The following is a 25,304-nucleotide window of genomic DNA, read 5'->3' as shown; positions in this document are numbered from 1 at the left end:
CAATACATACTAGTGAACCTATAATCCTCTCCGTTTGAACATTTTATCCAATTCAGGTTATACACTAGGGCTGCAACTAATGTGGGTTTTGCAATTAATAAATCAGTCTATAAAAAACTAAATCCTATTTCTCAAGGCTTAAGGTGAAGTCTTTAAAGGTGGCATATTATGCAACGTTTATTAAACACTAATATATATGTTTCACTAGCCTGTTGTGAGAAAATTCCATCCTCTCTGTTTATTTCCTGCTTCATTTTTCAGAAAATGTGTGCTCAAACAGGCCGTTTGGAGATTTGCCCTCTGTGACATCACAAAGGGAAGTATCCCCTCCCACCAGGTGGGTGACACTCCCACAGCTCGGTGTTTGTTCCGCCCTGAGTCTGCCTTCTCAACGTTAACATTAGGGCACGGTTCAAGAAAGCCTAAGCCACCCAAGCCCTTCTAGAGGGGCGTGGTCAGACACTGCTCAAAATGCAATTAAAGCTATAGAAGCAGAAACAGCAGGCAGGCCTGAGGGGGTTTATAGGCATGATCAAATACAGTATCAGAGTGGATTTGTGGTAAAAAAAAAAAACTTCACAGGCATTTTTTGGGGGGAGCTCTGAGACTTATTTAAACTTATTGAAAAGGAGAATAATATGTGACCTTTAATTTATTTTTATTTTTTTTCTTCAGAATATAAAGGCCAAAACCAAAAGAAATTTTAATCAGGTGATATAAAACACAGAAAAAACAGTAACAGGGAATTAATAAAAGTTGCTTCTATTTTTTCCTTGATAAATGACTGAAGTCATAACTTTTAGAACAGCTGCTGGTTCTTTAACCATCAGTCTAATTGATAAACTCTTGTAAGAACTGATCATTATTTTCTGTCCTTTAAAAGGCTTTAAATATGCTGAACATATATCATGAGGCTCGTTTGTTTTAACATGTGTCTGCCTGCACCATATTCATGTAAATGTATTTATACACTGTGAATATTAAATCATGTCCCACTTAATGAAACCTCGTTTTTCTACAGAACCTCTTGTTGTTAATAATGCAATGAATTTAACTCATCAGTTTTGTTTGATAGCCTAATTATTTGCGCTCTTTGTGAATGAGCTGACCAAGAAAACTCTGACTCGGCTCTAACGTTGTGCTGAATGTATGAAATCCTTTATACGAGCGCTAGTTCAGAGATTATCCATGTAGCTTGTTAAAACTATGGTGTCCAGACTGTTCTGCAGAGATTTATGGATCACTATAAAATGCCCTTTATACCTTTGAAGAAAGTCTCACCCTGGTGGATGCTGACAATAAAACAAGCTACAGCAGTTGAGAATTAGGAGAAAAAACATCCCTCTGCACTCTAAATACAGCAATTAACTGTAAGCATTTATTTGGGATTCCAGGCTTTTAGTCAGATATCATTTTGCTTTTTGCAGGCTAGAAAAATCTCCCATATTCTGGGAGATGTTTAAAAGTTAAAGGTGAAGCCCTGGAGCTTCAGTTACCGCATCAACACAATGATACAATATTCACTTTGTACTTTTTGTGTGTGTCTTACACAAGTGCTTGAAGTGCAGCATGTCACGTCAGCCTTCAACCTGCTAACAGAAATCTCTGGACAAAGCCTCCTCTTTTTATAATCTCAAAGCACTCCATATAATTGTCATAACTACACCTATTATTTTAAATAACAATATTAGCATATCTTTCCCTTCAAATTTCTACAGAGGTGTCACATTTTGATGGCAGTCATCAAGTAGTGCACGGCCCATTAAACCGCAGTGGAACCAACATATCTCCAAACTGGATTACCTGACATCCAAGAGCAAGCAAATTGATTTTTCAACCTCTAATCCTTTGTAAATCTTAAACCTTGGAGGTAAATGGACTGGGATGAATTTGATCATTATGTGAGAATGAATGGCGGCTTAATGGTGACTTAAAGGGCTTAGGGTGAGGAGATTACCGTTGAGAAATGAAGGTGTTGTATGAAGAGGAAAGGTATCACGAAAGCAGAAGAGGAGGGCAGGGGAAGGGGGGCGGATTCTGTTATTGAAGGATGAACACCTGAGACAAATGAAAGGAGCGACACATTACCATTCATTCCCACTCTCGGCGACCCGTTGATCCAGCCTTATCAGCTGCTGGCATTAAGTTGCCTCATCAATAAAACTGTCATCACATTTAGCCACTGCAATTAAACAGATGGATGATCCCATGAAAGCAATTGTTGCAGGAGTTAGTGACTGGAATATTAATAATAAAAACAAACATATCAACACCTGTCACATGTCTGAGGTGTTTATCTGACTTTTGCCTAGTGCATGATGGGATAGGGCTATAGCTTAACACAGCTTGACCCATAACTGGAATGAATCATGAAAATGAAACGTCAATTGAAACAAGTTTAGAGAATTAGAGAGAAAGAAAACTTGTTGACTTTATTTTTTTCCCCGTGGTCACAGTGCTATGGTCTGTTCTGTCAAACACACACACACACACGCACGCATGCGCACGCGCACACACACACACACACACACACACACACACACACACACACGCACACACACACACACACACACACACACACACACACACACACACACACACACAAAATGGTTTGACATGATGCTAGACACTTGACCTCACATTTGACACTTATAAGAGATGCTATATTTGTAGCTCATTGCTCCTTTGCACTATAAGGTTAAGCATATTAATGCAGGCTGGATACAAAATTTAGCCTCTAGCAGTTTTATTTTATCTTCGGCCTACAGAGTTTTGTTAGTTTGTTCAAAAAAAACAAGACCAGTGGTGTTAACCTCACTGTCGAAGCCAGAGGATAATCCAGATTAATGGGAGCACAGTATCAGGAGGAGAGTTTTTTTTGTAGAACGGGTGAGCCAAGCGTTAGACATTTTAAAACTCCAACAGAGAAAATTAATTGGTAATAAATTACCTCTGGTTCAATATGCTGCAAAAAACAACACATTATCAGTGGTGGGGTATTTAGTTGTACTAAAACCAATCCTGCTTAAAATGCAGTATCAGGAATTGTATTCGTCGCACACAAGTTGACTTGTTTCTTCTTTTTTCAAACGCATTCACAGCAGAATATTTAATAACCTAGCAGCCACCAGTAACTACTCTTCTAAAGCATCATATAACAGTGCTAGCTAGCACTGATGCTACAGTAGCAGAGAGAGAAACACAACCCAAATGTATGTGACATTTTGCTATCTCAAATTAAAACCTCTTTTGTTCAATTAAAAGTTGTTAAATCCTGTAAAAACACAGAATGCTCAAAATGTCAGAAGATTTCAGGAGTATATCCTCAGTTTATGCTAGCACAGCTTGTGTCTTTTTTTAGATTGGAACCCTTTTTTATGTGAGGTTTGTGTGAGTGTACTTAGCAGGCCATACAACAAAGACATAAATAATATCACATCCATACAAAGCTATAACCTTCTACTACTACAGAATTATCACAGCATTTCTCCGCATAACAGCAGCGCTAACGCGGCCCAAAAGTAGTCCTGCTCCGCGCAGTTTGCTCTTATTTTGTGTCTTAATGTGGAGAAAAGCACAGAGCTGCACTCTGAGGTGATGGAGTGGTTTTGTCCATATAAAGAAGACCTGCTAGGAGGAGAAACTTTTTTTTAGACTTGAAAAATGTAAAATGACTTTCTCTGTTCAGAACAAAGCTTCCTCTCTGAATGGAGCGAGCATGGAAATCCAGTGAAACAGAAAAAAAAAAACCTTGCTTCCCTGTGGGTAACGTCTTCAAACCTGTCCACAGATGTGCATAAAGAGTTGAGTCACTGACAGCCCCTGATTGATTTAAGCCCTGATTATATTAATAATAGAAATGTCAAAGTAATATTTACAGACTTTAATAGATGGTTTAACTTAAAGTCATACAGAGGCGGAACTGTTTTCCTGATTACTGGAAATTTGATACACTGGTCTCAATGGCTTTAAATAGCACCACTGTTACTGCCTGTAGCAATTAACGCTGTCTTTTGTGGATAATATGGTCTTTGCAACAAGCTTATTTGCAATGATTCCAGTTTGCGCACATTTCCCCCTTTGTGCATGCTTTGTGGATTCCACTCTTTCTTTTTCTACCATTTGCACAGGTTCAGCGCCCGAAAAAGCAGAGCAATCCTTTTGTGCATCTGGCCCTCAGTGTGCACCGGATTCTTCGAACTTTAATCACAAAAATGGCTGATTGCTACATCTTCAAACAACTTATGAGAGTGGTGAGCATAAATCAAAGCATTAAAGTTGCAGCCATAAAATGACTAAAACATGAGCTAAAAGATGTCAGAATTCTCAGTTGAGCTGTGAGGCACATCAGAACTGGTGGATGGTTCTCCGTAAGTTCATCTCTATGAGCGCCGATGGACAAGTAGTCATGTGGTCAATTGATATGTGAATAAAATGGATTAGAGCAGCTGTAATCTACCCAGATTTTACATGACAACACTGTTGACAGTAAATGTCACGACTAAGACAAACTAAATGGGGGGAGAGGGGTGAGAACACCTGCTGACAGGATATAATAATATCACAGAGGTGTTGACCAGGTGGCAGTGGAAGCCTTTCAAGTAATAAAAAACACTGCTTAGTAAGCCAATTCAAAGACCCCATGGGTTTGCTGTGGCATAAAACATGAAACTTCACTTGATCAAATCCCTACATCAAACTGCATCATATAACATCTTTTATAAAGAAGAAGAAAAAGCCTTTTTCTATTCCTTTGTTTATGGTGCTGCGGCTGTCTGCAATAACAAAACACTACAGGAAAGCACATCCCCATATACTGTAGTTCAATGCCACCTCAGTGCGTCACATAATGTACAGAGGCTTTTGTCTGCCACATCAATTAATATCACTTCATTAACAAAGGCAACATTTCCTCATGGACCAGATGTTGTGCTGAAGCAGGGCTGTTTGAAGTCAGATCTGTGGGCTCTGCCATGCATAGCAGGCCACTGCAATCATTAGTTATCAGACAACGGTGAAACTTTCCTTAACAATAATATTAGTTACTGAACAAGGAAGAATATCCTGATAAATGAGGAATGTCTGATTTAAGTTCTATATGGGTCTGTAGTCTTAATACGGTAGGGCTGGGAAATTAAAACTTATTTCAATTTTGGCTTTCCACAATCATGAAAACAAGATAATCGAGAGAAAATTATAATTGTGCTGCAATGGTGCGCTTGCTTTAATTGTAGGTTTTGTCTAGTGTGGTTCTTGTTATATTTTGCCCACAAGAGTACATCTTCACTACCTCGAAAACCCAGTTAGTTTGTTTTTATTTTTTTCAGTTTTTTTAGTATATATTATTATTTTCTTCATGTATATATTATTCACTTATTTATTGTCACTTATTGCTTGTTTTTTTTTTTTTTATAAATGCTTGTGATGCAGATTTTGTAAATTCAATGAGTAATTGTGTTTAATAATAAATATCTCAATATCTATTGAAGGAAGAATGTGCTGCATTTTACACATAAATGTATCAGAAATCCAGAATATCCTAGGTTAATGTCTCTCTGAGTCATGACTGTCGACAATGATTGAGAAGAATTGCGAGTCTCGCTGGCTCTGTTGTTGTCGGAGCTGTGTTTACGTCATGTTTACATAATGTTTACATGGACGGGACGGCCGACTCCTCTCCTTGCGTATAAAAAGCTGTTTTAGTTGAGGACTAGAGAAAAGAAGAATGACATACTGTACTCACTGCTTTTTTGAATGTCACAAGTGTTTTTAGATAACATTCATTCTCTGCAATTTCAGCTCGAGCAAAGGACAATTTTGTCCACCACTTGTGCAAGACTCCTTCATGCGAAAGCGAGGGGAGGTGTGCTGCTGGAAGAGAGCTGAGGCATCAGTGTGGTGGAGGTGGGACCAAACAGAAGAGAGTTTTGGCTACATGTTGATGCTCAAGAGCGACATCTACTGGGTCAAAAGTTATTCCTTTAAAATAATCATGATCAGGATTTTTGCAATAATCAAACAACTCTATTGTACAGTATGGTATGGTACGATACAATATGATGCAATGCGCTAATATAAGATATACTCAATTTTCCAAATTTATCTTTGACTCCACTGCTGCACACATTTATTTCTGATTAACTCTAAGTCAATAGTTACCAATCATTTATTACTACTTACTCCATAATTAATTTTCAACAGTTAACCATCATACTGAGCAGAACAAAGTCCCTAATAACTTCATGATTATTCCGACGTTATTTACTCTTTGCATTATTAGGTTCTTCAGTAAAGTCACACATTTCTGTAAAGTGAAGCAAATTCAACTCCACACTGCTACTTTGCAAAAAAATAAAACCGGTGATATCCTGATAAAACCTGATAGAGAAAAAAAAGGAGGAGTGAAATGTTCTGAGGAATAGGGAATGTGAATTGAACAACTTCATTCAGTGCCTTAAGCACTTGTGGGTTATTTATAGGACTGAGTTTTGAAACACTGTTATTCTTGCTGTTATAAAGTTTAGCTACAGTGTGACCGAAGGCAACACTGTGTAACTGTTGCAGTCAGTAATACTACTAATCTGTGAACATCAAATAAGCAGCATTTTGAATTGACAGCAAATGAATACTTGGAGCAGAACAACACAATCTTTGACTTTAACGGACTCCTCGAATCGAGACAACGTCCCTGCGTAGAAGATGAAGCCTCGGTTTGATAAGTCATCTGAAACTACTTCCCTTTTCTTTGAGCTTTCACTCTCACATTGTTTGCTTCTTCACCATAAATGAGAAGCCCTGGCTAGTTCAGCGGCAAGGCTACAGCGGCCTGCTGGGCTTGGAAGCTTCAGCACGCATGAGGAGGGGGTCTGATCAATGCAGGCGAGATAAGACAGGGAGTGGGTTGGTTTTTAACACGTAAAAAAAAGGAAAAAAAAACATGTCCACTGTGCACAGTGTGCAGGGATGTTTTTCAAAACTGCTCTTAACTCTTGAGACACACTGTCTGAAATGTAGAAGTGCTGAGTGTGATAGTTAGTGATGGTTGAATTTTTACAATCTAAAAGCTCCCAGACTCTTAAATAAACGTACATTTAGATAAATATGCTGGGAAAGGTTTTCTGCACCTCATGTGTCTTTTTAGATTCAACAACAGTGTTTGAAACCTGCTGGTTGCCAAAATGCATCACTATAAATTCAAAAAGGAAATTTCCGTGAGTGAGTCAGAGTTATGGTTTTGAATGTGATTGGTTTCTTACAGCAGCCAGGTCTTGTAACTCATACTGAATAAGCGAATAATGCAGGTGGTCACTGTAAAATGAAAATGTTCTGGAGCACAAAATTAGGTGGCAACTGAGTAAAGGCCAATAGAGGAATATTGACAACAGAAAGTGATGGGAGGGGGGTTCTGATTCATAGACAGAGCGCTGAGGCACGGACTGAATGGTTTCAGCTGAGTTATATTATAAAGACACCATTGAAATTTTAGTAGACATTGTTTTAGGGTGAAACAGTGAAAACAGGGAGAGCAAACATTCGTAAAATAATACCTTGCAAAAGATATCAGAGTCTGAACGATGTATGTGTTGGCCGACATTATCAACAGATATATGGGGTTATGAAAGAAGTATCATATCGGCAATAATGTTTTGTGACTCAAAGATTAAGAACCTTTTAAACTGAACATATTATTCAAGAATCACAGGGGTAGTTAAGAAGCCTTGATTGTCCTGCTGAGCTCTGTGGTTTACATTACTTTTAACCTATCTTTGGCAGATTAAGCATAAAAATGCAGAATCTGCATATAATGCGATATCTGAAGGCATATGACCAGATTTTGGTATTTTAAGTGTTCTGTTTAGCATGCATTGTCTGTATTGCAGGAAAACTGTCCCTGTGGAGAATAACAGGGGCTGAACGCAGGAGCCGTAATACCATCCTGGAACCTATCAGCAATGATTGTGCTTTAAATCGTCTTATGTCAATAATTCTCAGGGTGGTTTAGAAACGCGTTAACCGTGTCATTCTACCAGCAGATCCCACTCCCGAGTTTATAATAATTTCATTCAGATTTAGCATAAAAATGCAGAATCTGTAGGCTTGGATTTTGGTAATGTAGGTGTTCTAGCTTCAATTTGTAGTCTGAGTAGCATCGTCCAGTGGTGTTTTAGCAGGCATTGGCTGTTTGCAGGAAAACAATCTGTGTGAAGAGCAAAAGGGGTGGAAAGCAATCTGCTGTGATGCTATCCCAGAACCCATTGGCAGTCATCTTATGATGATTTAGCTTCCAACTTATGTCTATAAACAAACCCCTGCATGCTAATGCAGCTAATAATCCCCTCTGAGATGTGATCTATCGAAGTTTCCAGTCTGACAGTAAACGATGGCATAGCACGGAAAAGGACGTTTTTGTCAGAAGTCCTTCTTGCGAACCACAGCGCTACACCAGAAGCCAGAAAAACCATCACATTCGGGGGCTGAAACGTCAGATGATAACCAATAGGTTTCAGGATTACAATAGTCTCAGCACTGTCTGCAGCACATGTGCAAGTTTCCCTACAACAAGTTGACATTTGTTGTCACAGTATAATAATGTAAATGTAGTTTTATTAAGTTATTTGTGTAGGAATATTGTCCTCTGAGTACCTTTACACAATTATTATTAAGGTGCTGCTGCCACATCAGCCACTGTGCATTCCCCCTCAGTATCTGTATTGATCTCAAAGACCCCATATCGGTCAGACTCAACATCATATATTTGAATTTAGCAAACAAAAAGAGTCCCTACTCAAAAAACAAGGAAAGAAGAATACGTATAATGCACTGTTTGAGCTAAATCCACTTCCTTTCTGAAATCTTTGGATGATTTATATGGAATTTCTGCTCTATTAGACAGCGCTCAATGAACAAGAAAGCTAACCCAGGATGGGAGCACAGCATGCCCAGAAAAAAAACACACACTCTGCAGGATTTCAAGGCATGAGAGAACCTCACCACAGGAAGGCTCGGTGGCTTGGCAGAGCAGAACTCAGCCTGCCAGTAGCTTGTACGCAGTGCTGAGCCTTAAATACCAGCCCCTCTGTTTATCCATGCAATGAAAGCAATGCCACATCCCAAATCCTGTCAGCAAGAATCAATTCTTTGCCTTTGGTCGGCTTATATATTGATTTGTGATGTTACAATTCTTGTTATGTATTTCATGAATTTATTTATGTTTCCTCAGCAGGATGTGTGATGTTCACTCCGTGAAACAAAATGCTTAAGCAACCCCCCACCCCCACCCAAAACAGGCTGTCCATCATAGCCCCACACACAGGAGAGAGGATAGCCGCTAGAGGACCATACCGACAGCATCGGCCACAGGGAGGTCTCAACACGGCAGCGTTGGTATATGCAGGAAATTGCATGTATCACCATGTCCAGAATATCATTTGTGATGATGTGCTGAGGAGGCAGAATCAAGGTGATGGAGGGAGGGAAATAAATTGGGTAAAGGTGTTGAAACAAAATTGAATTTAACGATTACATGAAGTCGGTTGTTACCCCCCCCCCCCCAAGGTGCAACAAGGAAAGCCAGATTGAACAAGCGCAGACAGAAAAACTGCTGTTTCTGAGAAATGTCAAACATATCTCTTTGTGCTAGAGAAGGTACATCCAGAAACTGAAATATTTAAACAAAATTCTTCAAAAATGAAAATAATTATATTTTCTTAAACAATGGTGTATTTCCTACAATCAACCTCAAAATGTGCAAAACCATCGATGTTTTTATCCTGCAGAATTAATTTTTGACAAATAGGAGTGTTATTTAATCAAACTTGACTTCAACCTATTATAACAGGCTCAAAGAGAAGCCGAATAGATACCAATCAAAAAAACTAATTACGTTTTTATGAAGGTCTTTTCAAAATTAGATTCTGCTGTTTTCAGCTGAGAAGCATTTTTACGAGATAACAGCTTTTTCTAAATTCGTTGGAAAACCTTTTTTTCAAAACTTTCACTTACTTTTCACACTTCTGCACGTGTCATGAATTATGAGACATTTTCATATTCGTTCTGCTTCGATAAGAGCAATGTTTACAGGAACTTTCAACCTTTTTTTTAAAGGAATGGGTAATGACTTGGCTTTTTGATGACTATTTTCTTTGTTGCCTAGAGTAAGAGAGGAGAGAAGAAACACTCATATGGAAATGTTATATTTCTTAGTGTGTTTTCCAAATTTGAACCTGCCCTAAGACTTTTTAAAGTCTATTGTGTTTTTTTTCCCTGCAGAAATGTAACAATATTTGGATTCAATATTTCAATATAATACAAAGGGCATTTTGTGCGTTCATACATTTTTTTTTTTGTAGGACCAACTTCATTCTCAAAACTAAATCAAATCTTTCCAAACTGCTGTTGAACATACAGGACCGACAGAGCACATAGATTATTATTCTCATTGTTACTCCTGAGAAAAAAAAGGACCTGCAGCTCACAAAGCGAGAAGATATAAAATAAGATATAAGATGTAAAAAATTCTTCAAAACCAATGGATTAATTTTGTTGTAGATTTCTATTCTTACTTTAACTGTGAAAGTGTTTGTCGAAACATTGCTTTAATGCTGATACCTTACATATTAAACTCTTACTTCTATGAGACGTCAATGTTGAAAAATGTTTTTGAATATAACTCAAAGTGGCAATACTTGTACTTCTATAATGGCATCTGCTTTATGATGGTGTTGCCTGCAGTTTCTGGCATCAATTAAACCAAGATGCACTTTGACAGAATAATACTGAATAGCCATTTAATTTATCCATTCAATGAATTTGTTTGGAAAGTGAAGGAGTCAAGGTAAATACTTTGAACTCACATCTTCTAATGAGCTAGAATCATCTTTCCCCTCCATAATGGAATCAACCTTTGCTCTGTTTGATCATGTTTACCCCTGTTTGCTTGAGACAAATATTAGCTCTCACAGCTTGGATTTCTCTGGATTAATTGCAGCAATAACAACATGACATTTGCTTAAGAAGCACCAAGTAATATCTTAGATGGACTTTTTCTCAAGAATATTCAATGAATGTCTCCATACATGTGCTTTGAATGGCCAAGTGATGATCTTTAAGCTTAGTTAACTCTCAGCATTTACAGCTATAGGGTCTCGTAGATAAAATAAACAGCTTAACAACAGGTTACATCAGCCAAGGTGTGACTATATGTACATATGTTTGCCATTATTTTCATTTTGTTACCTGCATGTTAAGCTTACCATAATCATTGTCATTCTTAACATGCCAAGAATTCCCAAGCTGGCAGCAAGCTTTATGTAAAAGCATTTTGACAAGATTTTGCTTGTCAATCGAGGCTGGCCGTTATTTTACCAAAGCAAGTTTCCTCCTAGTCATGTGCTTTGTCCCATTTCAGCAACTGCTTCCTTGGGAGGACACATATGAAGACAAGTTAGATCACAGTGGTGCACAAAAAACGTGTCCTCCTTTCCCCAGTCAACAAAGGATCCAGCTGGTACACCCTTCATGGCCCAACATATCCTGAGATTCATAGCACACCGATTCAAACAACCTGCCAGAAGCTCAAGCGACTGAGTAATAAACTTTAAAATGCAGGTAATTGGTAATTGGTTGCAACTCAAATCAAATAGCAACCAATACTCATTTGTTGTGTTTGTTCTGTTGCAGCTGATGAGGTTGCTAGGCGACAGGGGCAGCACTCAGAAACATTAGGGTAAGGGCGGAGACAGCTGGCGATGCAAATAGGGAATCCTCTGCAGACCAGGCCGTGCCATTTTAGTTTGGTCTGCACTGTCTCTGAACGCTTGGTCCTCCAACGGCTGCTACCCCCGAAATGAGAGATACAGATATAGACATTGAATTCAAAAGTGAAACCAAGGGACGCCATATAGCCTAGCGGTTATGCTGAGCGCCCCATCTAAAGAGGCTATAGTCCTTGTTGCAGCAGACTTCGGTTCGAGTCCGACCTCAGCCCTTTGTTACACATCATTCCCTAAAAGTCACATGAACTATGCATTCTTTGCAATGGCAAGAAGAGGGTGAATACAAAAAACTAATCTAATATAAAACCAGGTGGGAAAATTAGTATCAAATAAAATAATAATCCAATATACTTTACAGGGTGGCTACTTTCAGTTGACAAGTTGTTTCCACCCAGCCTGTCCATGTGAATGAAGAAATAGCAATGCGTTTCAACTATGCCTATAAAGTCAGTTTTGGTTTTGAACAACCAGGATGATGGCGGCCAGAATGCCAAGCCAGAAGCTTCAAGAATGGAGATTCACAAACTAATGGACGATATTATGGAGGCTACATCCAACACAGTTTATGCTCTGGATACTATCTTGCAAGGCCATCGTTGCTACATCTTGGGTATAATGCCAGCAAGGTTTTCATGAATGTTTTAAATGCCTACAATGCTTCTTTTTTTCCCCTCTCTTAGTGCATAATTACTGTATGATGGGTTATCTTAGTCGTGCGTTAGAACAGTGCAAGTATGAAGAAAAGTCTGGCAGAATGGCACTTCACCAATTCTCAGACATCTTGTTTTTTTGAAGACCTTGATAAAAATCCTAAAATAGGGCATGAGAATGCAAGCAAACACAAGCATTTTACCAAAGGTTCAGCCAGTGAGTCATAGCATTCAGAGGAAGAAACTGCATACCTTGCCTGTCTCCAACTTGCAGAGGCAGATGAGACAAAAAAGAAAAGTCTCAATAAACTACATTGGGATAAGATACGGACTATAGGTTAGGTTAAGCCCTGAGTATAGTACCTTCACTAGAAAATGGAGCTTAAAACATAAAGACACATGGTACCTTTGGTGTGAGCAAAGGCTCTCATTGGCTGTAAGAAGGAGTTATTTCAAGAATTGAGCTGCTCTTTCAGGTTGCTCTCGGCAGAGAAAACAGTCTTTGTCAAAGATAGAGAAACTCAACATTTGCCCTGGAATATAGAAAGTTTGAGGTACCCAGGGGAGCTGGCCATTAAGCTTTGAGATAGAGAAAGATTATAAGGCCCCTTTTGCCAAGAAACTGAGAACTGTAAAGAAAAAGTCACTCAGGCTAAATATCCTCAATACTGCAGAGCAAGCTGAAGCTCAAGGCCAGAGAACTGTAGACAGAGGCGGTCCATCAATAGCTTGATTCTTTTAAGAACAAAAACTCCTCAACGCTGAAGGAATCTTTAATATTCTTAAAAAAGAAAAGTGTCGATTTCAAAATGTTTCTGAACACAATTAGGTCATGTGCATCATTTTCTTGTGTGAATTTTACATGACCAGCGATATCCCTTGAATTATACAGTATGCTGCATGTATACTTTTTTTTCTGTGGAGAATTTCAAGTGACTTAAATAATACACATGGTGTTTAAAACAGCTGGACAGAGTGGAAGCTAAAGAAGACAATGTTCAAGGTCATGAGGATTTGGAGCTTGCACTGGGCAACACCCAGGACAGTTTGACTGTGTCACAGAATGACAAACAAGTTGACAACTACAGGCAATTTGGACTTTGTGATTCACCTCACTTGCATGTGTCTGCACTGAAGAGGCAACTAGAGCCACTGAATTAACAAAATCATGCAAACAAGGGCTATCACTTTTGGCTAAATATAATGACAGAATGAAAATGTAACAAACCCATCATTCATTCCAGTTCATTTAAATGTTAACCATGTGGCCTTGTCTCTAAATATGTTGAAGGATTGAACTGCAGTTTCTCGAAAGATAAAAATAAAAATAAAATCTTCCAACTGGGTTACTTTGGAGATGTTCTAAAGTCTGGTCAGATGTTTGTAGTTTGAGGAGGTCCATTGACTGGATTCCCACATGGCTGCTGCCAAAAGATTAATAACAAGCTGTAGTAAGCCTTTCTTTAATATTCTTGGATTAATATTTTACATGTTTTGGCTCCAGTGATCTTCACTGAGACTGTGCTGTGATTCAAATAAAACTGAAATAAGCCTGAGAACAGACCAATCATTTAGCTTCCAACCGCCTGGGTTTACATACAGTACGTCTTTTTTTAGTTTTGAATTATTGTTCACACCACAAATGATTTGTTGAGACAGAAAAGCAAATTTAAGTCTAAAGCGTAGGCTATTCTTACTTAGAGTCCAATAAAACATATTCGTCCACACAGCCTACGGGAAATTCATTTTTTAATCTACGCTGTTCAAATTCATAGCTTTCACGTGACGTCACACACTTGTGGAACCGCCCACCTGGTTTTCAGAAAACCCAGAAAGGAGGAGATTGTTGATTAATGCTATTAGATGCTGCGCTGTCACTTTAGGGAACAAAAGAAGACATTTATCCTAATCCTACCATTGTTAGGTCCTGTTAATTAGCTAATGTTGGCTAATTAGCACTCACTCATGCTTTGATGATGAGAGGTGTAGCCCTTCGCTGTCCAAATGGCAGCATTCTTGACTCAGCCACATCGAACATACATAAAGCTGTCCATAATTTCCATGATTCATCCTGGTTGCTGTGTAAGGGGAAGAATTCTCCAAAAGTTATATGTAAACATAACTGAAAAGAAGTTCTAAAAACTTTGCTGTTTTTAGTGGTTGAAATTGAGTCGCCGATGCTCTATAAGGGTTGCAAATTCCCAAAACTTGCATTTTATCTCATTGTCTCAGTTTTTCAGAGGTTGTCGGGTGATGTAAACATATACATGTACCTCATTTTGAAGAGATGTAAAATTAACCAGACCTTGCTGCAGCTCCACAGAGTGCTTAATGGTGGCAATCACTTTCTTGATCTCTTTTTGACCTCCAGGCATCTGCTACGAATATTCCTATTCATAATACTTCTAAGGTGGTTTGTTGCAGATTCTCCACTTAACTTTTTTTTTTTTTGAAGGATCAGGGCATCGGGTTGCACAGCATACTATAAGCATATTCTGTTTTGATGATAACGATACAAATAAAGATGCATTTTTTTTTACTTGGCTCTTAAAACCGTAGATCCAATTTCAATTACAAGAGACACCTATAATGCAAACTCAACAAAATGAAATGTTTCCAGCACTGTAATACCATCAGACATCTTCCTAGCATTTCAGCCTATTAAACGTGCTGTGCCCTTGGCATACAGCTCATAAAGACCCAGCGGATCTTCAGTTCACATACTCTGCCTCACTAGTCAATTACAATTATGAACCTATACTGACTCCTACCTTAGGAGCATTCCAGCCATTCAAGGCTGGAATGCAACATCCATTAGAGGTCCATTAGAGTTCAGTATAACAACACAACAGTTGTCCCAGAAAACATTGTAGACTTAATGGCTTCAAATAATGTTGCATACAGTTAGAATATCTTTTATATCTATCTTCAGATTTTCTCTGAATTTTCATGGTTTTCTTTTCTAAATGAAAAGCTTACATGAAACTGGAGCTGTGGTCGTTTGGATAAACAATAACAGCAGAGTTTCTGGGCAAATGAAATTGGAGAGAAAAAATAAAATAAAGCTCACACAATGGGTCTAACAAGCCTCGTGTACAAGTTGGCAGGTGACCTGTAGGCTTTACACTATCAGATTTAGGGGAAAAAAGCATTTTTGCAGGCTCAACAACATTGTTTATCAACACCTGTCTACATTTTTGAGGAGCGTAGGCAGACTGACAACTTGTTTCGTGTATGACAAAGTCCTCGTGAGGACACAGCCTGAAGTGTCAAAACAGAGCCGCACTTTCCCACGCAAACTGAGTCATGCTAACAAGCCACAGAAGATATCACGTAGATTAACACTGTAAGCATTCACAACCCCTAAATCCTTCTCTTCTCCTCTTATATTTGGTGGCCAGAGGATCTACTTTTCTACATTTTTCCAAATGGTCTCCCTTGTAAGGCTGCCCAATGACATGTACAAGGTTGTTAATCCCCTATCAGATCCTTTAATAGTGAGCCATTAGGACAGAATCGTAACTGTTAACAAATTAAAGAAAGACATTTAACCTGTGAAAGAAAAACTAATTTTAATTCTAATAGATTAAATAGGCTTCTAAAAAAAGGAAAACCATGATGTTAAATCTGGAAGTTTCCTTGTTGACAACCTGGCTTGCACCTACCCAAAGTGAGAGAGAAGAGAGGGTTTGGCACGTTGCAAAGCATGGGAACACACACATTCCTTGAAATGAGGGATAAAACACTGTGCAATCGAGGAGAGGGCAAAGCTGGACAAGGTTTGTCATGTTACTGTGGAAAAGATGATACTAACTCCTGGTGATAATGGCTTTACTTAAAGACACAAAGATTTAGAAGAATATTTTATTATTTCATATTGCCTGTTGCAAGTTGGAAACCAGATTTCCTAAATATGTGGAAATACTTCAGACTTCTTATTAATGTTGTCACTGTACAGTCGACCCAGAGTACAGCCACTCATATTCTTTATTTTTTGTAGTTTCTTTTATGTCTCAATTCTTCTGAGGGTCGTTGGGGGGTTGAACTGATAAAAAAAAATGGCTTTGGGTAACAGGCAGGGTAAACCTTGGGAAAGTTTGCCTGTCTGTCACAGTGCTGACAAGGAACAAAGCCCAAGTTGCTGTGAGCTGAACAGTGCTGTGAGCTGAACAGTGCTGTGAGCTGAACAGTGCTGTGAGCTGAACAGTGCTGTGAGCTGAACAGTGCTAATCACGTCACCATTGTGACTTTTATTTTTCAGTCAATTACTTAAATTATTTTAAATAAATCTTTGTTTGAAATTATATCTTACCTTACCAAATCATCGAGTAAAAAGAGAAAAGAGCCCAACTCTAATGTCTGTATATGAAATTTGTGCATTTCAATGGAAACTGGAAAACGGCAAACGAAGCTACTAATGGTTTAAATATGTCACTGCCTTTTAGAACAGATACATTTCTGTTTGAGTAAAGTTAGAAAAAAAACATAAACAAAAGATGCAAAACAACCTAAAGCATCTCTCTGAGGAAGGCAAGGCTCAAGAAAACGCGATTTGCGCTTTTTATGGAGTCTGTTTTGGTGTATTTTTGATTTGGTTTGTTTACAACTTACATTCAAATTCAGTTCTGGTTCGTTTGGATGCATTGACGCGTAAGATATATTTGACTGCAATAACACTGGCTGGCCTTGTTAATGGGTTGGTCTCAATGAATGTGTTTTAAATTTGTTTCATTTAAACATGACTGCGGGAAAATTAATGCAATTTGGAAGCTCGTGTCTGAGGAATTTAACATTTAATTTGATGAAGCACAAAAGCTGCCTTGGTCTCATGCTCTTCTTCATCTGTATGCTGGCCAGAGATAATGTAAAAAATGATGTCACTTTCTATAGTTATTATGCTGATGACACACAATTATACATATCTGTATAATGAACGCAATATGTTAAACTGCCTTTCAGCCTGTCTGCACTTCATAACGTGGAAGAGGCATAACTTTCTGAAACTCGATGAAAGGCAAATAAGGCATAAATACTTTTACTTAGCCTGAGGCCAAAAAAAATGTGTTATCATAGGAACCTTGGATCTTTGGTTCTCAAGATCAAGCCTCGGCCCCTTGTGTCAGACTGTGTTACGCTTTGATTTCACTAATAAATCTCACCTCAAAATCAGCAGTCTCTCATCTCAGACATATTGCCAGAGTGAATTTCAATCCAGCAAGATGTCAAAAAGCTAATTCATGCTTACATTTTAAGCAGGCTAGACTACTCAACATTTCCCTGGTCTTACTGAAAAGTCTATTTAGGGACTAGAAATTATTCAAATTCTGCTTCTTGACTCATGATCAAAACAAGAAGGAGACAGCACACGAGTGTGGTTTTAGCTGAACCCAACAAGGCTCTGCACATGTTTTAGAACTGATTTCAAAGTCCTCCTGCTTGTAAAACTGTAAATGGCTTGGACCATCTTAAAATGGCAGACCCCCTGCTGTTCTTGGAGCTTTCCCATTCACTCATATCATCAGCTGCGGCTTGCTGGATGTTCAGAAGTACAGAAATAAAAGAGGTGGATGTTCCCAAACTCGGGAATGCCAGTCCCCTTGATATCAGGGAGGCGTCCTCCATGAGCATTTTTAAATAAGAGGTTAAAACACATTTCTGGTTGCCTTTAAACTTGGACTGTTGATCCCTTTCCCTACTTACTCATTCATATTATCACTATGATGCTATTCCTGCTCCATTTTGCTTGGTTATAGGCTATTTTTACTCCAAGTTACATTATTTGAATACTTACTTACACATCATTACTTCTAATAACACTTCTGTATTGTGACTTTGACTTATAACATTTAGTAGCATGTGCTGTCAAATACAGATTAATGTTTGCTTACTGTTAACAATCAGAACAGTGTATCAGTTGCTGAGCTGTATGCTTAACCTTTTGTATCGGCACATCCATCTCTTAATATATGAGGAGCAAGAAGATAAGGTGTATGAAAAGGTTCATTGATCAAATTTGTGGATGAAATATATGCCTCTAGCCACATGCCAAAATCAGTGATTCAGTCCCAAAAAAAAAATCTGTTCAATTGACTTTAGAGTGAGCGTGTGTGGATGACTGAGGGGGTATATGGGGAAGGAGAGGCAATCATTTATTTTAAACTCAATGCACAACATTAAGCTTATGTTATCTAGACTTTTTTTCGTGGAGGTTCATCCTTCCCAAGTCAGATAATCAATAAATAATAGTTGATGGTGTATGCGCGTTTCTGTGAGTGAGTGTGTCTGTCTTTGGTGAGAGAGAGAGAGAGGGAGAGAGAGAGTGAAACGAGGCAGGACTGATTCCCTGAAACTCCGCAACCTCTCAGCTGTCTTAACATTAATCTCTACCTCGCCTCATTTCCTCAAATCATTCACAGTCAAAACTTTATGCTTTTAGTGACCGAATACACAGTCCAAGCCAAGAGTTAAACACTGACCATACTGCGTCAAAACAGGTCAAAACAAGTCCGTGCGTAAATCTGATGCACATGAACTACTTACACTGCTGTTCTGTCCGGACCAGTGCACCATCGCCTGGTTATGCGCCGTGTCCCCGGTCAGTGCAAAGGTAGAACTTGTGAGCTGAACCTCCTCCTGGTCCGCAAACGAAGCATCCTCCCCGCCCTCTTCGGGTCTGGCTTCGGACCACGTCTCTGCGCTCCTGGCACCGCGTATTCGCCTCCAACTGGGCACGTCCGCGTCCTCTTCCCCCGTTATGTCAACCTGCGCCGCGTTTTCATCGTTAAAGCTGTCTTTTTGAGAGTAGTCCCCTTCACTGAGTGTTGGGACATCCGCGCGTGAAGCAGTGCCGGGAATCACTTCCTGCTGGGAAAGTTTTTGCTTCGTGTTATTTCCCCCCAGCCGTGGCTGCACTTCGGGTGAACTTTCTTCCCTCGCGGTAAATTCCGCAACACTGAGCTTTTCGTCTCCCTCTGCGTTGGGTCTGGCTCCTGGTGACCCCTCGATAAATCCAACAAATTCCTCAACTGGTTCCTCGCCAAAATCGGCAAAATCCAGCGTCGAGAGTTCCCGGGGAAACGCATTGTTTTGCGGCATCTGGCAAGAGGGAATGCATCTCACCTCCGCTTTTGTTCCGCCCAGGATGGAAGTTAGGGTGAAAAGCCAAATCCATTCAGAGAAAACGGCCAAAATGCAGTGACCGAGGCGCGTCTCCATTCTCCGTTAATTCCCGACTTCAGGCGTGGTAGAAACATATCATTTTTTTAAAACTCTGGAGCGCGTGTCTGCCGTCACCTGGCAAAGTGGAGTCCGTGAATGCACTGTGGGGAGGTGCAGCAGCGCGCGCGGACAAGTGTTCCCAAGTACTGATGCAAACGATGCATCAGAGGAGGAGCTGGAGGCTGAATCCTAGAAGAGTGGGGAGAGGGGGGCTCGTGCCCCTCATCCCCATCTCAAACTGGGGTTTAGAAAAAAAAAGAAAAGAGGATGGAGCCTCGATTAAGTAATATTATTGGAGAAGCACGTGGTCCCTTAGTGTGCCATATATCTACAAGGTGCATCAACCTGCAAGTAATTATGCATTGGATTAAAACAACCTGAGAGACTCTCAGCTGTTAGGCACCCTGGAGAGAAGTGGATAAACATTATTAGGTGTGCCCCTGCTCTCCTTTGTGTGGAAATGTTTCTGACATGAGCTGTATGGGAGATACAATGAGCCTTTGCATTTTCCATTAACAGGAGGCTAGCTAATCAATTAACAGGATTGCCAATGTTCACTGTCAATTATGCCCCCGCAGGTAATGACTCTGTTGTGGCCCGCCTGCAAAATGGCTTGGAAATACTTTCACTTAGGCTGCACTCCTGTATTATCCATTCAACACAGCTGAATGGACAAAATGCATATTCCCCAGTATTTTCTGTGCCCTTTTCTCGGGTTAATGGATAGCTGTTTGACAGAGAATAGTGCCAAACATTCAAACCGAAAATGAACATGTAAACACCTTCTCCATCACTGATCTCTGATGTTTTATATAAGCGCAGATGCATGTGCCATCTCAATAATTGAGAACCTATTTTTGCCATGCAATGCAGACTCCCTGGGATATATATTGTTATATTTCTCTATACTTTGGGCTTTGTTCCAGTAAGCTAATGGTAAACCATTAGGAGAACTAGGGCCTGTCCAAACCCTGTGATTAGATTCTATTTCTGGGCAACGTTTCGTCAATAGGATGAGGATGCTGTTGACTGGTGACTGATGCCGAAGAGACTCCTTATATTGAGCTGTGTTCTCCCCATCGCTCTGAGCTGCGACGTGATCCTGTTCCACACACGGGTCAACTGCACAGAGATGTCTTTCATTGGCAGCCATTAGTGATGCAGTGAGCAAGAGCTGTCTCAATCTGTTTCAGTTAGCCCCCACCAGACAAGGGGAAACCAGTCTATAATGCAGATTGATGGCTGACTGAGAATTTCAATCATGGAGAACATTGGCTGAAAAGCTCCAGTCTTGACTGTAATGCAAAGTTAAAGCTCAGTCCATCTATTACAGTGCAGAAGACTTCTTTAAGGACACTAATGCCCGTGTCTGTGGCACCTGTACAGCTTTCTGCATGTATTTTTTACTAGCTGTGACTTTGTCTGGGTTACATCTGCAATGGCATGGTGAGGCTATTATAATGGATTTTGCCTGACCTGTCTGCTTAGTTTAGACATGGATGGTTGTGTTCTGAATGCAGGGGTTTGTGTATATGTGGCTTCTTTTCTTTCTTTTTTTTTAAGCCATGTCATGTTTCATTTTGAATATTTCTGTGCTGAATTTAATTTCACAAAGATGGATGCAACTGTTTTTTTTTGGCACAAAATAGTGAATGAACCTTTCAGATTTACCTAGCAACTGATGTGACATTTGAAAATGACTTTCTTTATCTGAAAACTGTCAAACATAGAAAGAAATCTAATTTGTAAGATTAAGGACGGAAAATGTATTTGAGAAACTGGTACCAATCTTAAAAATGACTTAAATTAGTTTAAAATGTATTTTAAAAAGAATCAACTATCTAACACGCTCTACATGCAAGTACTACTTGTGTTTTTACAGATACCATAGATTTTTCTTTGATGCCTCAGTGAGAGGTAAAAGTTCTGTAAATTCTAAATTAATAATTGATTTTACCAAAAAACTAAACTGTGGGTTTAGGAGTCACATGTCAAAATAAAAAAAACCTTTGTAGTAAGAGGAAAGTACAAGCACACACTCAGAGTTATAAAGGGTCCTCAAAAAATCAAATTACCATGAAGGAGCTCGTTGACTTCTTCACAGACTTACAGTTTCTCTGTAAGATGACAGGTTTCAAGTCTGATGTCGTATAGCACATTATTGTGCAAAACATGGCAGCTGAGTGGAATCATTGTCTTCTGGCAGACAAGATTGCTGCGTCGCCGGCTGTCACACAGACTGAATACAAACTGCGTTCTGCTCCCTGAGCTCATACTTCTCAGATGGAAACTTGTGAGCAGACAGTGTGAAAAGAACACAAAGGAACGAGACGACAGCGATTCATGTAGTTGGATTATTCTGGGGTTTTTTTGTTTTGTTTTTAATTTAATTGAATTCGGTGGAAGAAGAAAAGAGGACTGTATAGCCTGTCTCTGAAATTGGACCTTTTCCACACTGATGTCTGGTTCACTTTCACAACCGTCCTAATTACTCGGGTGATCATAGGAGTGGAAAAAAAGGAGCAAAGATGCACAGGACATTAGTCATGCACAGTACATTGTGCTCCAACTAAAAAGCTAACATCTGCCTTGACTGCTGCTGAGCACTGAGCAGAAACAGCAGTGTGTGTGCATGACAGACAAAAACACACACACTTGCTATGGAAAAATAATCTTATCTTTTTTACCCTTCAATAATTACTGCACCTACATAATCCTCGTCTATGAAAATGGAGAAAAAAGTGTGAAACTGATATTGCAGGTTTTGTGATTTGGCTCCATGCAGAAAATGTGTTATAGAACCAAACTCGCTCAGTTAGGAGGTGTTGGGGTAGCAACAGACACCTGAGACATCCACTTCAATTAGTGCTGAACACACCTCAGGGAGAGCGTGAGAGAAAATCACCCTTTTCAAATAATGATTTCAATTACGTTATTGAGAGATACAGAGAAATGCAATACAGACAGCAGGGGTAAGTGCTCTGACCTCTATGAAGTGCTGGGCGGTGTACTTTTTATTTCTGAACCTTTAGTTCTTCTATATGGGAGAATCAGCTTCCTATAAATCTGGCCTGGGACATTGATTGCTAGAAACCTGTATGCATTGTATCTACTTTGTATTTTACATATGAAGCAATGCTCATTTCATGTGTCCCTGTTAAATAAACAATCTTTAAAAAAAAAAAAGGAATGACATGAGTGTGTGGTTCTGTCTGATTGAGATTATTTCCCTTATTAAGACATTGCTGTCCCGTCATTTCAAACTCTGACCTGGTGCTTTGAATTGTGGGAAACAGTATATGCATGCTGTCATTTTTTCCGCACCAGTAAAACAACGGGTATTTTAGTCATACTGCAGATATCTAATTTGTTTGCATACTGCATTTTAACCACATCAGTACATATTAGTACTGCACATATGCAGTTTTGAAAACAGCCTCTGAAATTCAGAAACACTAGGAGGATAGAAAAAAAAAAGTATCAAAAATACAATGTAAATATAACAAAACAAGAACACGGGACATGCAGCACTAGTGAGTACGTTATTGGTCTGACCTGTCTGAACAAAAATGTAACGAGAGCTTACAGCAGAGGGAATGAACTTTGTATTTTATTTTACAATAAAAACACAATAATGATTACTGTCAGTTGTGTATTTTTGGCCATAAATTGTTAGTTTCACGTAGCACATTTGTGAATCTTAATTGCACAAAACATGTCAAAATAGTTCCGCATCCACTGCAGGAACTTTTTAGAGGAACAAGGGACCTTTGGAGGTCCTCGGTGTGTTTCAGATACAGGCACCAGGGATCCAAATAAAGTCACAAATAAAGGACTGCATCTAACCTCCCTCCAGGCGTAGTACTTTTTAAAAGTACGACTTTGAGGCTGGGCTATGCAGATGTCTGAATTTTAAAGTATTGACAACATTTAGAAGGCAGATCAGCAAGTGGATAAACCGTCTGGATAATCTGGATGTGTTGCCAGACCATGCTTAAATATTTACCACACTAGCGGCTGTCAGGCTGACCATTATGCACCAGTAAGCAAAGATTTTAAAACAGGGGCGAGTGCATGGGTAAAATAAGATGCTGTCTTTTATGATGAGTTTCAGGAGACGTGTTAAAAAGTTACTAAAATAGAGTTATGTAGGTAGCCGCTTTCACATATGCACTCCGGATAATATCTAGATAATTACAGGAGGACCGCTCCGGAGATTCTCCCGAACTAGTCGTTCACATATGCTCCTCACAGCGGGGGACTTTCCCTGTCAGAGGGGAGGGGGGCGGGGGTTTTCCTGAGGTAAGACGTGACGTAAATAAACAACGCGAAAGTAGCGGCCGAAGCAACAGAGTCTGCTACACAACGTTATAATGAGAATATCTGCCTTTATATCAATGCTATGTGTAATCCAATGGAATGACAACATCCACAAAAGAGAGGAGAACAACATACTGACGAACAGAAAACATAATGCAGCCGTTTAATTACGTGCACGGAGATCGTAGTGGTCGCGGGCAGACCCTTTAGGCAGTCACTGTATATAAACGTCACTCTGGTCCCATTGGCTCGAATTGAAATCTTCGGAGTATATGCGGCCGAGTTCAGACATCAGCTCACTCAGACTTTCTGCGGATTAAATACTAGGGGTCTGGCCGGAGAAACTCCGGGTAAAGTCCGCGCAAAAAATGTGACTGTTGAAACTTTTTTTTATTGATTGAAAAATGTCAACATTATCTGTAACGCAGGTGTGACTTTTAACTGACTTTTAATTTCAGCAGACAAATTTACCTTATCTTCCCAGTTCCTTGATCCTCAGTAAAAACACAGAAAAGCATAACCCGGAGGAACCGTTCAGTCCCGTAAAATGAAGCTCCTGGAATTACAGGTTGGGGCTATTTTGGTTGGAAACGTAAATCAACAGGCCTACTTAATTTACAGTAAACCAACATATCTCTATAACCGTAGATTTGCAGAAAGATGTATCTCCTTATCTTGCTTAGTATTGCAGAATTTCCATTCAAAGATACATTTAACTGAAGAACTGCTTTACAATGGTTTGAATAACCAGGAAATATTAGAGGCTCAGCTCTTCCTAAAGAGAATTATGCACTTAAGAACAGATCTTGCGATTTCCACCCATGGTATCTTTTATTAACGCCAGCAGACCTTGTCAATTGAATTTGTTTTCTTCCCAGAACTGCTGAGACTACCAGCTAACTTTAGGTAGACTGGGTGGATATATTTTTTGGCCCAACACTATAGACACACATTTCCCTGAGTTGATTTGTAATCAATGCATTGGTTGGTGTCGGTCTGGTTGACTGAGGCAGCTGTGTCTGATGAACAAGTTTCAGCAAGGATAAATTATCTTGTCTTGATACAAACTGTGACAGAATGTAATATAAATTATGACTGAAAATGCAAATTTGGATGAAAATGTTTTTATAATAAGATAATATAATGAAAAGCAAAATGACCTTCAGTGCTTTGTAGTTCATTTCATATGACTTAGTCCTTGTTGACTAGAACATTTTCAACCTAAGTTAATTCTCAATGTCATTAAATCTATATCCTTTACAACAAATGATATTACTTGTGCTTTGGAAAAAAATGGCATGTTTTTTCAACAGTTTCTAACTGTGCCACCAGGCCTGAATAA

General features: G+C 39.3%; 1 protein-coding gene across 1 annotated transcript in view; it reads right to left on the bottom strand.

The window, feature by feature from the left end:
• Window positions 1–19,835, bottom strand: part of LOC109981935 (VPS10 domain-containing receptor SorCS1) — a 59,244-nt gene extending 39,409 nt beyond the window's left edge. Inside the window, exon 1 of the mRNA XM_020630928.2 lies at window positions 18,965–19,835. Within this exon, the coding sequence (XP_020486584.2) occupies window positions 18,965–19,639 (675 nt within the window). The 5' untranslated portion in view covers window positions 19,640–19,835. The remainder of the gene's footprint in view (window positions 1–18,964) is intronic.
• Between the last annotated feature and the right edge of the window lie 5,469 nt (window positions 19,836–25,304).

Source organism: Labrus bergylta, chromosome 10 (assembly GCF_963930695.1).
Source record: "Labrus bergylta chromosome 10, fLabBer1.1, whole genome shotgun sequence".
NCBI classification, from domain to species: domain Eukaryota; kingdom Metazoa; phylum Chordata; class Actinopteri; order Labriformes; family Labridae; genus Labrus; species Labrus bergylta.
Note: the sequence above shows the minus strand (reverse complement) of the source record. Positions and strands in the feature narration are given on the sequence as shown.